The sequence below is a fragment of the Lineus longissimus genome, chromosome 4, assembly GCF_910592395.1.
Source record: "Lineus longissimus chromosome 4, tnLinLong1.2, whole genome shotgun sequence".
In the NCBI taxonomy this organism is placed as follows: Eukaryota; Metazoa; Nemertea; class Pilidiophora; order Heteronemertea; family Lineidae; genus Lineus; species Lineus longissimus.
In genome coordinates, this window is record NC_088311.1 from 17,036,367 (window position 1) to 17,049,717 (window position 13,351).

The 13,351-nt window shown below is 40.4% G+C and overlaps 1 protein-coding gene across 1 annotated transcript in view; it reads right to left on the bottom strand.

Moving 5' to 3' along the window:
* LOC135485955 (receptor-type tyrosine-protein phosphatase epsilon-like) overlaps window positions 1-12,865 on the bottom strand; it is a 28,834-nt gene extending 15,969 nt beyond the window's left edge. The window contains exons 1-13 of the mRNA XM_064768385.1: window positions 12,859-12,865; window positions 12,403-12,633; window positions 8,884-9,084; window positions 8,040-8,174; window positions 6,817-7,131; window positions 6,293-6,384; window positions 5,806-6,016; window positions 4,963-5,177; window positions 3,634-3,709; window positions 2,151-2,241; window positions 1,576-1,691; window positions 1,291-1,433; window positions 243-330 (exon numbers count right to left, since the gene is read on the bottom strand). Of these exons, the coding sequence (XP_064624455.1) occupies window positions 243-330; window positions 1,291-1,433; window positions 1,576-1,691; window positions 2,151-2,241; window positions 3,634-3,709; window positions 4,963-5,177; window positions 5,806-6,016; window positions 6,293-6,384; window positions 6,817-7,131; window positions 8,040-8,174; window positions 8,884-9,084; window positions 12,403-12,633; window positions 12,859-12,865 (1,921 nt within the window). The remainder of the gene's footprint in view (window positions 1-242; window positions 331-1,290; window positions 1,434-1,575; window positions 1,692-2,150; window positions 2,242-3,633; window positions 3,710-4,962; window positions 5,178-5,805; window positions 6,017-6,292; window positions 6,385-6,816; window positions 7,132-8,039; window positions 8,175-8,883; window positions 9,085-12,402; window positions 12,634-12,858) is intronic.
* Window positions 12,866-13,351: the final 486 nt, after the last annotated feature.

A 13,351-nucleotide genomic window follows, 5' to 3' on the forward strand; every position in this document is an offset into this window, starting at 1 on the left:
AAATGGAAATGACGGGTGACCAGAGCTCGGATCTCTGCGTGCACTCACGTGGCGGGAAAGGTCTTTCGTGCTATGACTTATGCATACTAGAAATGACGAATAACGCGTTTTTCTACTATAAAATTGGAAAAGCATCGAACACGTTTGGAAAAATAGTTTACTGATGAACCACGGAAAGAACCAACATATACCGCAATAAAAAGCCGCCCATTCCTTTAAATACCGTGAAATGAAATGCTTACAAGTTATTATGTTCTTGTAGCGGTTAAGCGGGATGTTTCCTGGTTTCTTCGCCTCTTTGGTTGACCTTACAACATCCACTGGCAACTCCTGAAGCAAGGAAGGGTATCTGATAGCACGGATGTATAGCACGATTATTTCAGTTATAGTGCTATACATCCGTGCTGTTCTTTTAAAAGAAATATCTGTAAAACTCCGGGTTTTTTTTAATGAATCGCTTCTGCAGAGAAAATTCTGGTTATAGGATAGTCCCGAATTATATACATGTATAATTGAAGAATACGTATAGCCCCAATCTTATTGACGGGAAAACGCCCTACCTTCATTATTTGCACCAACGTGTTACCCTCATAAGTGTCATAGTTTTACCTATGATTTGTCAATTTATTATATAATAGACTATTAAAAAAATCTGTTCTAACATATCGAATACTGTACACTCTTTAGAGGGACAACTTGGGCGTTGGCTTTACCAGGCCAGGCGGACAATACCTCAGCCTGCAACCATGCGCGCCACCACTCTTTTATCAACTGATGCTGATAACTAATAATGATATTCGCCAGTGTTGCGAGGCAGTTTTGGACCATGGTTTGGACTAGAACGGGTGGTATAAAGGCCATGTAGAATTAGCGGAATGAGCGGATTCTGTAAAAAATATGATATAATTTCTTGCAAAATGGAAATTAATGAATTCATTAAGTTTTAATTTGTTCGATACGCCACAAAGATTACATGTATTTGAAAATCGCTTTGTACAGTCGTTAGGCCATGACTCGCAATGAGGTCATGAAAACCGGTCCGTAGGGACAGTTTAGTTCAGTCGGTAGCCGCGCGCAGCGCTGTATTACGTTACCTCCTTTCGTCTTCAGAGTTCAGGCATGGCGACGATCATCGCGACAAATATTGGCTTTTCCAGGTGATTGAAGCCCAGAATCCGCTCATTCCGCTTATTCCGCTAATTCTACATGGCCTGGTATAAATGCAATCCGAGTAAAAAAGATCAGCCATTATCGTAACATGCCTTTGACAACAAAATGTAAGCAACTTACTCCAAACTCATCCTTAAATTCCACGGCTCTATCGCCCCTGATACTCTTGACATAAGGAGCCAGATCAGAAATCGTTACGGTTCGACCTTGCAGATTTGAATACCCCTTTCCAGTATCGACGGGGACAATTGGCAAAGTTGACACTGAAACAAAAAATTGGTCTTTATCAATTATTGATTATAGTGCTTCTTCAAGAAAATCGGTTTGTGCTATCCTTATACCTCGCATTGTGATTAGGTCAGAATGTTTCTAAAATGACACCTCGGGGCTATTTTCGATTCTCACCATTTTCTGTTTGAAGAACTCCACACTCGAATTCCGGTATAATGCTTAGACATGCTATTTCATGCTGCTGGGTTTCGAGTGATTCGGCTGCTTGTTCTTTACTTCTACGCTTTTTCCTGTTAGAATATAGAGCAGAAGGAAATATAGACCTCGTTTTAAGCAAGTTATTCATTGGACTCACGGGGCCTCTTTTGGCTATAGAGACATGACGTCCCATTACGTTTTTACATGCTTCGTTCTCTAAACAACGGAATATTTACAGAAAGCATACGTGACGTTTTAGCATTTTTTCGAACAGACTCAAATATAACATAGAGTTTAAGGAATTGATACCTCATTGTCGTTATTTGTTGTCTCACGAAACACCGCGAGGAATCTAAATGCTATGGTTGCCTTACCATAATCACTGCCGCTAAAACGAGGCACAATGCAGTATGCACTATAAACAGGTGTACATTGTAACCAAGCCGTTTAAGAATTGTAGGCTTATGGCATCGATTACTGCAAAAACGTCTCTGAACACTCGTAACGCTAACGCTAACTCGTACGTAAACTCGTACGTAAACTGTACCTACCTTAGAATAATGACCACGGGAATAATGATGGCCGCAAGAACAATTAGCATTACAATAACCAGTCCAGCTAACAGGCCAACATTAGTCCCAGCTACAACCACAACGAAAGAGAAATAAAAAAGCATTTTCAGGGATGGTACTCGTTGTTCGGATTCAAAGTGATATGATAATTAATAACCAAGCAATAGACCCGTGGCGCAGGCAGGTTCAAATGGGCTTTTTCTTGAGCTGCACGGGCCGAAGGATTACATTGCAATGAAAATATAAGGCAAATTAAACCAACCAATTGTCCACAGACCAGGACATCAATTGGTCCGATAGAGATGATGAGGCAATGTCAACATGCCTCGTTCCTCAGTCAGCAATATGCCCCTTTTTATACGGAGAAGAAAAAGGACATGAATGAGAACTCAGATAGGCCTTCACATGTCATGTCGGCTGCCCAATGGCTCGAACCAATTACAACATTACTATTATAACTTGAAATGCGTGCTCCTCCTAGCAATGTCTCGGGCAAGGCACTTAGTCGAAAGGCAAGCTGGAGGTTCAGCACCGTGAGCAGCACCTTGATAAGCCAAGCCAAGAGTGCCTCTTCAGATACATCAAGTATTGAAAGCTGTGGTAGAGCACTTTTAGACAGACCAGAATTCAGAATTCCAAAATTAACGCCCCCCAAGACATACTCTCAGGAGAGGCTTTGTTGTCATCCGATCTAAACTGAGGGAGGAGTTACATTACAAACTATTACACCTCTACGTCCATTATTGTAGTGATGCTGTACGAAATGAAGGGCCAGTTTTGGCAAGAAAATATAACGGTTACACTACTCTAGCTTCGCACGCCTAACGTCCAATGTTGTAAGCCAGTGTATGTGTACATTTTGGTGGGCCTACGGCAGGAACGAGTTTCTTTAGGCCTATACTTGAATGACCAGCAGCGTCAATGACAATAAGCTTGAATAAAATGCCTGGAAATTACCCCATTACGGGCCTAGAAATGTGCAATATATAAAGATCTAGCTTGACGTTAGAAGTGGGAAACTAGAATATATGGAGAGTGGTTGCTATTGCACAGGCGAATAAAGATCCATGACCAGTTATTCAATACTTACACATTGATGACCCACGCGATCGATTAAAACGCAAGTTTAACTGACAACACCTATCAAAGATTAGATGGGTGTTATCAGTTAGACTCGCGTTTTAATGAATCATCGTTGAGTAAAACAAACTAATTCTGTATCTTCACGCAATTAAATTTTTCATACGTAGAATGGCGATGTCGATGTTCAAATCAATACAACAAAAGAAAAACATGTGTTCTATAAATTCTTTGGCCATGACAATTGACAATTAATTGCCTTACATGTGCATCTAAAACGTTATTTACATGCACCTAAATTTGGTTACAGACCTATACATGTATGTATATTGAAAATATATCGAAAACGTATAAAGATTATTTTACGTCCCTGGTTACTTACATGTACTGTTCTCTTCGGTGATGACACTCATGACCTCAGTCCACTCTCCACCGCCATATGATGTGAATGCTCGCGCCTGAAAGACGACAAAATCAATAAAGCCTCCTTCACCACTGTATCTTAGGCATGTTACATGTAGGTGTAAACGAATGTATCTTCATGTTTTGAAGTTGTCCATTTTTTGGTTATTTCGACCGTACGACCTTGATGGTACACTTTATAACCTCGACCTTTCACCATCCAGCGGGAAACTGGCATCGACCTGCATAAATGCACCAAGTTTCGCGGGTGTCGGTTCATTAGTTTGTTGGCAGTTAGTCCATGTGCGTGACTTGGGCAATATAACCTTAGCTTTTGACCTTATGACCTTGTCCTTTGACCTCGTTTACCATTAAGGGCATTCTGTATGTGTGTAAGTTTGATCGAAATCGTGACATTAGTTTGGTGATAATTTGCCCGTGTGCGTAATTTGGACCATATGACCTTGACTCTAGGCCTTCTGACCTTGACCTTTGACCTCGTTATCCATTAACTACACTTGAATACCCTCGATATAAATTTTGGAGGTCGACAATATTTTTGAAATTCCCGATTTCTGGGATGTATATACGTAACATAATTGGCATTATCATACAGCTTAATAAGAAATGCTTTGCTTGACGGAGCCAGTTTTGCGAATAATGTTCTCTAAGACGAGTGTAGAGGACAAATGCAAGCAAAAAAATCTTATCAAAATGATTTTCGTCCGCCATTCCTTGGATGTTTGGTCCCATTCCGGTGTAATATATGTGAGTGTTTCCCGTGTGTGAGTGTTTCCCCTCATTGTTTGGGAACGCTCAAAAATAGATTGACAAGTTTTTCTGTGTATCCCCCCTATTGAAAAGTCGTGGTCTCTCTAGCTGCCTATTGTTTGGAAACACTGACACATGGGGAACAACCACAGATGTTACACCGGGATGTGCGGTCCCATTTCTGAGCTCTTTGCTGTTCGAAGGGGATAATACTTCACATTTCTTTTGTTTCCGTTAGCAGACGACAGAAAATGCCTCGCTTTGACTGAAAATGACTCACTTTGGTGGGATGCTCGGTCCCATACCCCCCAACCCCTGAACAAGCAGACTAACAGACAGTTAAACGGTCCTCAAATTATTATATGATGCCAATATCATGTCTGTTTTAACCATTAACCACAGCTCGTAACCGTTTTGAGCTATTCAATGGGTAGAGTAAATATCTACGGTCGACCGAAACCCCATGACTATAGGAATTAGAGTTATACGCCTTTGAGAAAATCGACTTGATGGGGATGAGATGTTTGTATGGGTTTACCTTGAAATTGTACGTTGTGTTTAGCTTCAGATTGTTGAAGGTGAGGGTAAGATTGGTTGGTCCTTGGCTGGAGACCGTATGGTTCATACTGCCCCTCTCCCACATTGCAAGGTCATATTTCTGGATAACTCCATATGGTTGGTCTGGCTGGGTGATTTTGATGGACACGGAAGTGAGATTTCCCCCAATTTTCACAATGGTCGGCACTGACGGAACTGAAACAGGACATAATATATGCTATATTTTTTATATATCTAACAAGCACTGTACTTCAATGCCGATCTACCGTCGTTGTGCCTAATTATCCATCCTTCTTAGAGGAGTAGACTTTAGGACTGATGTTCACCACCGGTAAGTCGGCATGAGTACTTGAGACATTTAGCAGCCAGCTGTATTATAACAAAGGGATTATTCAAGAAAGCCGTTTTTAAGCTTGGATAGGCATTTCCTGTGATTAATAGGCCCCAAATGTATATAATCAGCCTTATATAGTATTTTGCCATAACATAATATACTTGGAACGTGACCATCAGAACAACGGTAATAGATCAGTCAAAATGAAAAAATGATAATGTAATACAATGTTTCATGGTAGTCCCCGGGGACTTTCAACGGCGTTTTCCAAAAATTACAAGGGCAAATCACGGGCAATCTCGAAAAAGGGCTTTTCTCATTTAATTTCAACAATATTCCTCAAAATGGTCAGGGGATCGTTTTCATACCCCTGTCCCCCCCCCCCCCCTGTGCGTCCTATTCGTTTATAAATGCATACCTGCATAAAGGATTGATATAACAGAACCTAGTAAAAGAGGCAACTTTATATGATAATTCTAAGACAGTTACCATCTTCTGCTGTTGTTATCTTCTGAAGCTTATGTTTCTCTTGTCCATCGGGACTTGTCACAGCCGCCTTGATGTCATATTCTGTGAATGCTGTAAGGTTGTGGAGAGTGTAAGTTTGGTCTGCCCTTGTTAATTTCATGTAGCTTGATTCTGTGGTTTTCCTGGCGTACACGTGGAAATCCTTAAAGCAGTCAGCTAACATCTCTGGTTTCTGAAACATCATTGGTTGATGGTCACAAAAATTTATGAAAAGATGTTTGGCTGAGAAAGGGACTTTTTATTACACACTCCTTACGAATTTGCTGAAACTTGGTATTTATAGTATGTACCGCGGCAATAATGAAGTTTATATTTCGTACGTTTTTACGCAATTGAACATTATCAAATTCATCTACAAATTTTGAAAATTTTCAACGAACGGCGTAGGCCTTTGAAATAACCTGACGTGAAAAAAATATGAAAACTAATTTTTTAAAACGATTTATACCTGTGCGTGTATTCTAAGTGATACTCTGTTTGGCCAGGCACCTCCTCCCACAACTGAACCCGATTGCGTTATCATCGGCGAACCCATGTAGCCTTTAATATCAAACGAAAGAAATTTTTTAAAGAAATTGCCAAACACAATAATCCTATATCATCAGTTGCAAAATATAACCTGCCCACAAAATGTCAAATGTCAAACCTTTGGTTAACTCTTTGCAACCACACTCTGTATTATCCTGGCCCAAGGCAGGCCGAAATGGTTTTATATAGCTGGGATATGGCACTAAAACTGATACAGTATTTTAACCCTAAAAATTTGAGCATTTTTTTACTCAAACAGGCAATGCAGCTGAGTACATGACTTTGTACTTCAAACAGAAGAATAAATATTTGTCTTCGAAAGCGAATTAGGAGTATGGTTTTGGAGTAGTTTTAAAGAAGTTTTAAACCATTGATGATGAATCACATTGAGGGGCTGATGCATTATATATGTTTTTTTGTAAAAAAGTGATGTTTTCAAATTACCTGCACATGATTCGGTTCGAAAGTGTTCAACTGATCCATTTACTTCCTCACTTTTCGTGGAAATGTTATATCTGAGCTGCAGATGGAAGCTGTATTCTGTCAATGGGTTGAGACCGGTCACGTTATACTTCACATTTTCATGGCTCGAGAATGGTACGGCGTGGACAGTTGAAGAAGTTGAAGAGTGCTCCGTGTATCTCAGAACAAACCGATCAAATTTGCCGGCATCAAAGGCACTGTCGTGAAGGATGTACTGCCACCGGACACTGATGGAAGTCGGGGTGGAGAGACCATCCTTTGTAACTGCTGGTACCCCTTTAAATACAAGATGATGTAATTATAGAAATGCAGTTTGCTCCGTAAGCCTCAGATAGACGATTACTGAATACATTTATTGGTAGAGAAAATGACTGTAGGGAAAATTCGTTCAGCCTGATTTTGATAGCAGTGGGCCATCAGATGAGTGTGGATTCCTAAACCAAGAACGCCAAGACACCCCGTCGAATGGCGCAGAAGATGGATCGAGCAAGCCGGAACTAGTGGAATAAGGATACCGAACTGGAGGTTTTGGCTGTCACACCGAAACCGCGAGGGTCGACAGCCGAGGATTTGGCCAACATTTTGCTCCACAATGGCGGTTTTTGAGAGACAATCAGCAGTGAGGTATTACTATCTATTCTAAAACATCTCAAATTAAACAACGAACAATTGTTTTTTGACTGCTTCCATAATTTGCACCAACCCAAGCGGTTTTCATGGTCGCTGAATTCAAAACGAGGCTTTGTTGGCGCATAGTGCATTTTACACTGTAAACTGCGGTTTCTAATTTAGATGTTTTAGAATGTCTTATTATCTCGTGTCACCATTTGGTAATCAATCCTGCCTGATAACGGTAATGGCCGTCGGAGGACTATTTCTGTTGCATACGTTATCACCGTTTATCTATATGTATACCATGGAATAGCCACACCATGCTCAACCTGTCCCTTCAAGAAGTTTCATTAATAGATCTGTTGGCTTTTCATACGATTATTGCTCCCAGCAGGCCTATAAAAATCATTGAAGTCCAAAACCCCACACAACACTAGCGAAAATCATCATTAGATCAGCTTTGTGTGACACCACATTTGAAGTCCATAATGACGAGCAGGGGCACATTATTCTCCTGGTCATCCCAAGCTCAGGTCGTCCTTCTTATGAATCCTTCCATCCACCATTCTTACCTATGTTACAGTAAGGGCCTGTGAAGCGATCGTTACACCCAGATGGGCACTGTCCTGTCTTGTCATCGCACGTGTCATCATTGGCACATTGGCATTGGTTGTTGCAGTTGGGGCCATAGCGCTTGTTATCGCATGCTGATAGATATACAAAGTTCAATGAATTAGAATTCTACAATCTGTTTTAAACAACTTCATACTGGCATAAACAGCTGCATAACTTTAGGGTTGTGATGCTGCTGACAAACATGACAAATAGGCCATGGGACGAATGGCAAAAATGCGTCTAGAAAAAGGATTCCGTTTGACAAATTAGCGGGCAAATTGAAAACAGTCGTTTTTGGGTAATATGGGGGTGCTGATTTCAAAAATCAATTTTTCTCCCGCGTTAAGTTGCACATTAAGTCAGAAATGAGACCCTTAATAGGGCCTAATGGTCCCAAAGTAGCCTAGGGGTCAAAAAGTTGATGTCATCGAAACATGTCAACATGGGTATCAAAATGAAGGTCTATGGGGGTCCTTTAACATTGCATAGTTTTTGGCCCCCTTAACGAACCGTGGGACCCCCCAGGGAGGGTCAAAAAGGGCAAAAGTGGAAACTTTGACCGCCTCCCATGAACTTCATACTGGCATAAACAGCTGCATAACTTTAGGGTTGTGATGCTGCTGACAAACATGACAAAGGTGTGATTTACCACGCTCGTTAGTCATTTACTAGGTAACTCAGTCGAACGCTACAAGAACACATGCTGACAGAATTCCCAGAAGTATAGGAGCACTGAGGGAGGAGCTAAAGTGATAAAAAGCCTGCATAGGGCTAGCTTTACGTGACCTTGCTGACACGAACCTATATATTGGAAAGCCTGTACGCTCACTTCGCACAATGTTAGAGAAGACGATGGTTCGATTCGTTGGATCTTCAGGCGTCTTCCAACAACAGGACCCGGCGTGTCACATTTAATTTCTTGTGCTCGACTAAACTGTACTGTTCCAGTTTCATGATGGCAGAGATTTTCATCTATCAAGATCTTAAAATTCGTCAGTTTGTCTGCAATGATGACAAAACGCACATACTATTAAGAATAAATAGGAGGAGCAAATAGGAGGAGCTGCATGTACATACTGTTTTTAACACGTACATCGCCGACTTATACAGTCACGGGTGACTGAGTGCCATTGTCTCGAAAACAGTAGGCAGATTTCAGAAATGGCCGAATGGATAAAAAACGCGCCACATTTTAGGATAAATAACTACAAAGATATCCACTCTTAGGCGATATGGTGGATATTAGGTCCTGGTTGTTCTTTACATTATTCTAAATTTTGCTTAAGATACGCTTTATGATTTTAGATTTAAGGCAAAATTTAAGTGATATGTCAAAATATCACAACAATACTCTCGTCTAGACATCATGATATCCCAAAATTTAGAGCACTAGCCACCACTGTATCTCAAAAGGCACCCCAGTCAATCCTAGTGAAAATTCATACATTTCTTTATCCTCCCACAGTGTGTGTAAATGTTATTGAAATATTGTAATGGGTGTTGAAGTAATGTTAAATGAAAGAAGTGCAGGTCAGAACTTTAAAATCATTGCCTTGAGAGTCACATGCAAATTACACTCTATTAAGTGATAATAATGACCCACCATTCTGCTTAGTCCATACGTCCATTAGCCTCTTATACCGCATCCTGGCATAACCAGTGGTTCTCAATATACTCAACTTGTCGAGATTTCAAACAGGTTCATGTATATGACGTAGACTAAAAATAACCTGAATCTCAGGATGGTTATACTGAGCACCAACGGATGAAACTATTGTTTCAGACTATGACCTTTATCTGCCCAGAAATAAATGAAATGTCCTTGGGACATTGTGATCACCCGGGAATCATTTAGTTGCAGATGAAATGACATAATGGAGGTTAAATTGACTTTTAGACACATGTATGACAAAATATGGCACTGTCAATGACACTTTTAGAGTTTGACCTCTGTGAACTTGATAAACTAGGTCACAATTGACCTAAATTGGGTCAACTTGTACAAATGCCCAATAGGTGAAGAATCTCAGACAAATAGTAGTGAAACGTATCAACTTCAGTGGAATTTTAGAGTTTGACCTTTCTGACCTTGGAAACTAGGTCAAGGTCAAAATGTTCTACGCTCTATGTCAATCTTGATCATATCGATCAATGGTGCACCTTTGAGGATCACACAGTGAATGTTTCTTGATATAACTGACATAGAGTTTTATGACCTGACCTACTTACACCTGAAAAGTAGGTCACATTCACCTGAGTTTTTTTAATATGTACAGATGCCCGATAGGTGTCTACATATCAAATTTGAAGAGTCTAGGACAATCAATGACGAAACGTGCTCCTTTCGCTGAAATTTTAGGGTTTGATCTCTGTGACCTTCAAAAGTAGGTCAAATCAAAAACCCATATATTATGTCATGTAGTCACATCGTAAAAACCTCATTGTTCTAGCTATCAGCGTTCATTAGATATTGACAAAATAATGTTTTCAAAGATGGCCGCCTGGAGCCCAGAAAGTAGGTCAAAAGGCGATAATTTGTGTCAAGTCATGTTGTCATAAGACATCTTCACACCAAGTTTCAACTTTCTAGACTCAATAGTGAGCAAAAGTGGCCCTATGGTTGACTGACAACGGCCCGACAGACGACGGACGACGGACGATGGACGACGGACAAGACGTGATGAGATAAACTCACCCATGTGAGCTAAAAACAGATCCAAATAAATAATCGTACCGGTGCGCCATGACATTTGATTGGCAGGTATCAGCTCGGACACCTGCATCCAACGTCTCGTGGACTATTTCGGACATTGCAATTTTTGACTTTCAAGGTTTTCTTTAATTGGCTGACAGATACTAACCAGGTTTTCTGCAGCAAATTTTCAGAATGAGCACAAAACTATCAGATTTATATATCGATTAAATTTCACAACAGTGCAAGAAATTAAGTTATTAATCCTTGAAGTTCGGCGCGTTGTGTTTATCCAGCCGATATGGGATGATGTTAAAAATTCACTACCCATTTATTACTTGAGTGAGTGGATTCGTGTGCTCAACATTTAGAGGCCGCCGTAAGCTGTCCACAGCGGGAGGCATCTGACAGCAATATAGCGCAGAGGTTATGAAAAACTCATGGAGCCAGCTCAGAAGGGAGCTAAAGTATATACTGTGTCGATGCGTAATAAGCCGCCTGCCTGTACACGCCAAACAGAGCTTTTCCCTGCTGCGACTCAACCGGCTCAGTCGCAGCAGAATCTTTCATATGTATTTGAAAGACTCTGGTTGCAGCGACACAACCGGCCTATACGCTCTTGAAATTTAAGAGTGAGTCAAAACTAATCTGGTAGTTGCTATTGCACCAACTGTGAAATTAGTTAAAATACATGACGATTGTAGTAGTTGAAGTAACCAACTATAGTCCATCCTGACTCTCCTTCGTTTGCATCACAACTATCGAGCTCCACAAACCCATGACGGATTCCATCGATTTTCCTGTTTTCTCGGCACGCTCTCAGCGCGTGCCCCAATCATAGCGCTGATATGAAAACTTAAAGAGGGCAAAGGTCAACGCCGATCGCACGTTGTCCAACCTCGTCGCCTGTTTTGGCAACGGTCCAACTAATGCAATTGTTAGTGTATTATTAGAATCCGTTTAATGGGTATAGTCGGCTTCACAAATAAATGTCACTGTCCTTTGGTGTCACTGTTCGAAAACTACTGGGTCGATTTCTACAAAGTTTGTTTTTCTTATCTCCAATTTCGGGAACAAAGAGGGTGTTCATATTTCATTAACCATGGTTACGAAACTTTTTTGGTATTTATTCGGGTACATTGACGTGGTGCATGGCTTTTGACATTTTCTCCTCCGTACTGCTTATTTCTGGATGAATTTTGCTGAAAAGCTCAAGTAAACTTTTTTCGTGCAGATTAAGTTTCTCTAATCTGGAATTTGTGTTTGATCCCGAAATTAAATTTGAAAAAAAACAACTTTGAAGAAATCGGCCCACTAGTTTTGCACAACGACCTAAAAGGACAGCGACATTTACTTCTGAAAAAGCCTATACATGTAGTACATGTAGTAAACAATAACCATTGAAGTGGTATTAAAAGAATTACTATTTTGATGATTAAAACCTAATTTGACAGTCGGTGCAATGGCAACTACCAGATAAGTACGGTATAATAGATTACTGTAAAATAGTTTTTTTACAAATTTATTTTAAGAGTGTATACTAGTACCCTGGCTAACAATGTCAAAAAGTGTTCTAATATCGACTGATAAGATTTCCAGCACCGTGCCCTTATACGGGCGTTACTTACCTTCACAGGATGGAATAAAGCAGAAATCATAGTGAGATGTGTGTGTGGCTGTAATATAGCACCAAGGTCCACGAATGTCTTTGTCTGGGTTCCGACAGTAATTGTAGGAGTCAGCCGGCCTATAGTTGCCCTTGTATACAAGCCAATCCGCACAGGTGAAACCCATCAACGTCGTGTTCTGTGTTCCCTTGTATTCTGCACCTATCGTAGTATTCTTGCAATCACTTTCAGCTGAAAAAGTTCAAAATGACATCAGTATCGAATCAATTGAGAAATCTGCTGAATCTGTAATCATCAGCAACACCTGCTTGGTTGTAATGTAGATGACGTCATCAAATATTGGAACTGCAGTTTTGTAACAGCAAGAAGTGATGTTTCTGTCTAATAGTAAGGCAGCGTGCCCTACTTTTTCTCAGAATTTCAAAATAAAGGATTCAGTTAACAATTGTCACAAACAGAACATTATTAAATCCAAAGAATCCCGTCTGCTTGGACCGATTTCATTTTTAGGCACTGTACTACACTGCTAAGGGCCGTTTACACGGGACCAAACAAAACCAGACCAGACCAGACCGGATCAGATCACATCGCTCGCGACGTCATGAATGACGTAAGTCTCAAAATGACGTAACAGGCCTACATCGAACCAGACCAGATCAAATTCGTGCGAGTACACGGAAGGCCAATCTGAACCGATCCATGTAACCGACCCTATAGAGTGATGTCACATTTTTGACACCCAATAAGAATTCAGTAATGTTTGCATGTCGAATTTGCAATGGACTACTTAAATATGTCTCTGCATTCATCCATCTGTCTCAAAATCAATTTCCTTTGTTTGAAAGTTCAATATCGTAACTCCTGTTGTCGATTTCGTTTGGTTGCACTTCATTTTAAAATAACCGGATTTTCTGATAGTAATATTTTCTGTTATCATTTTAGTTCTGGC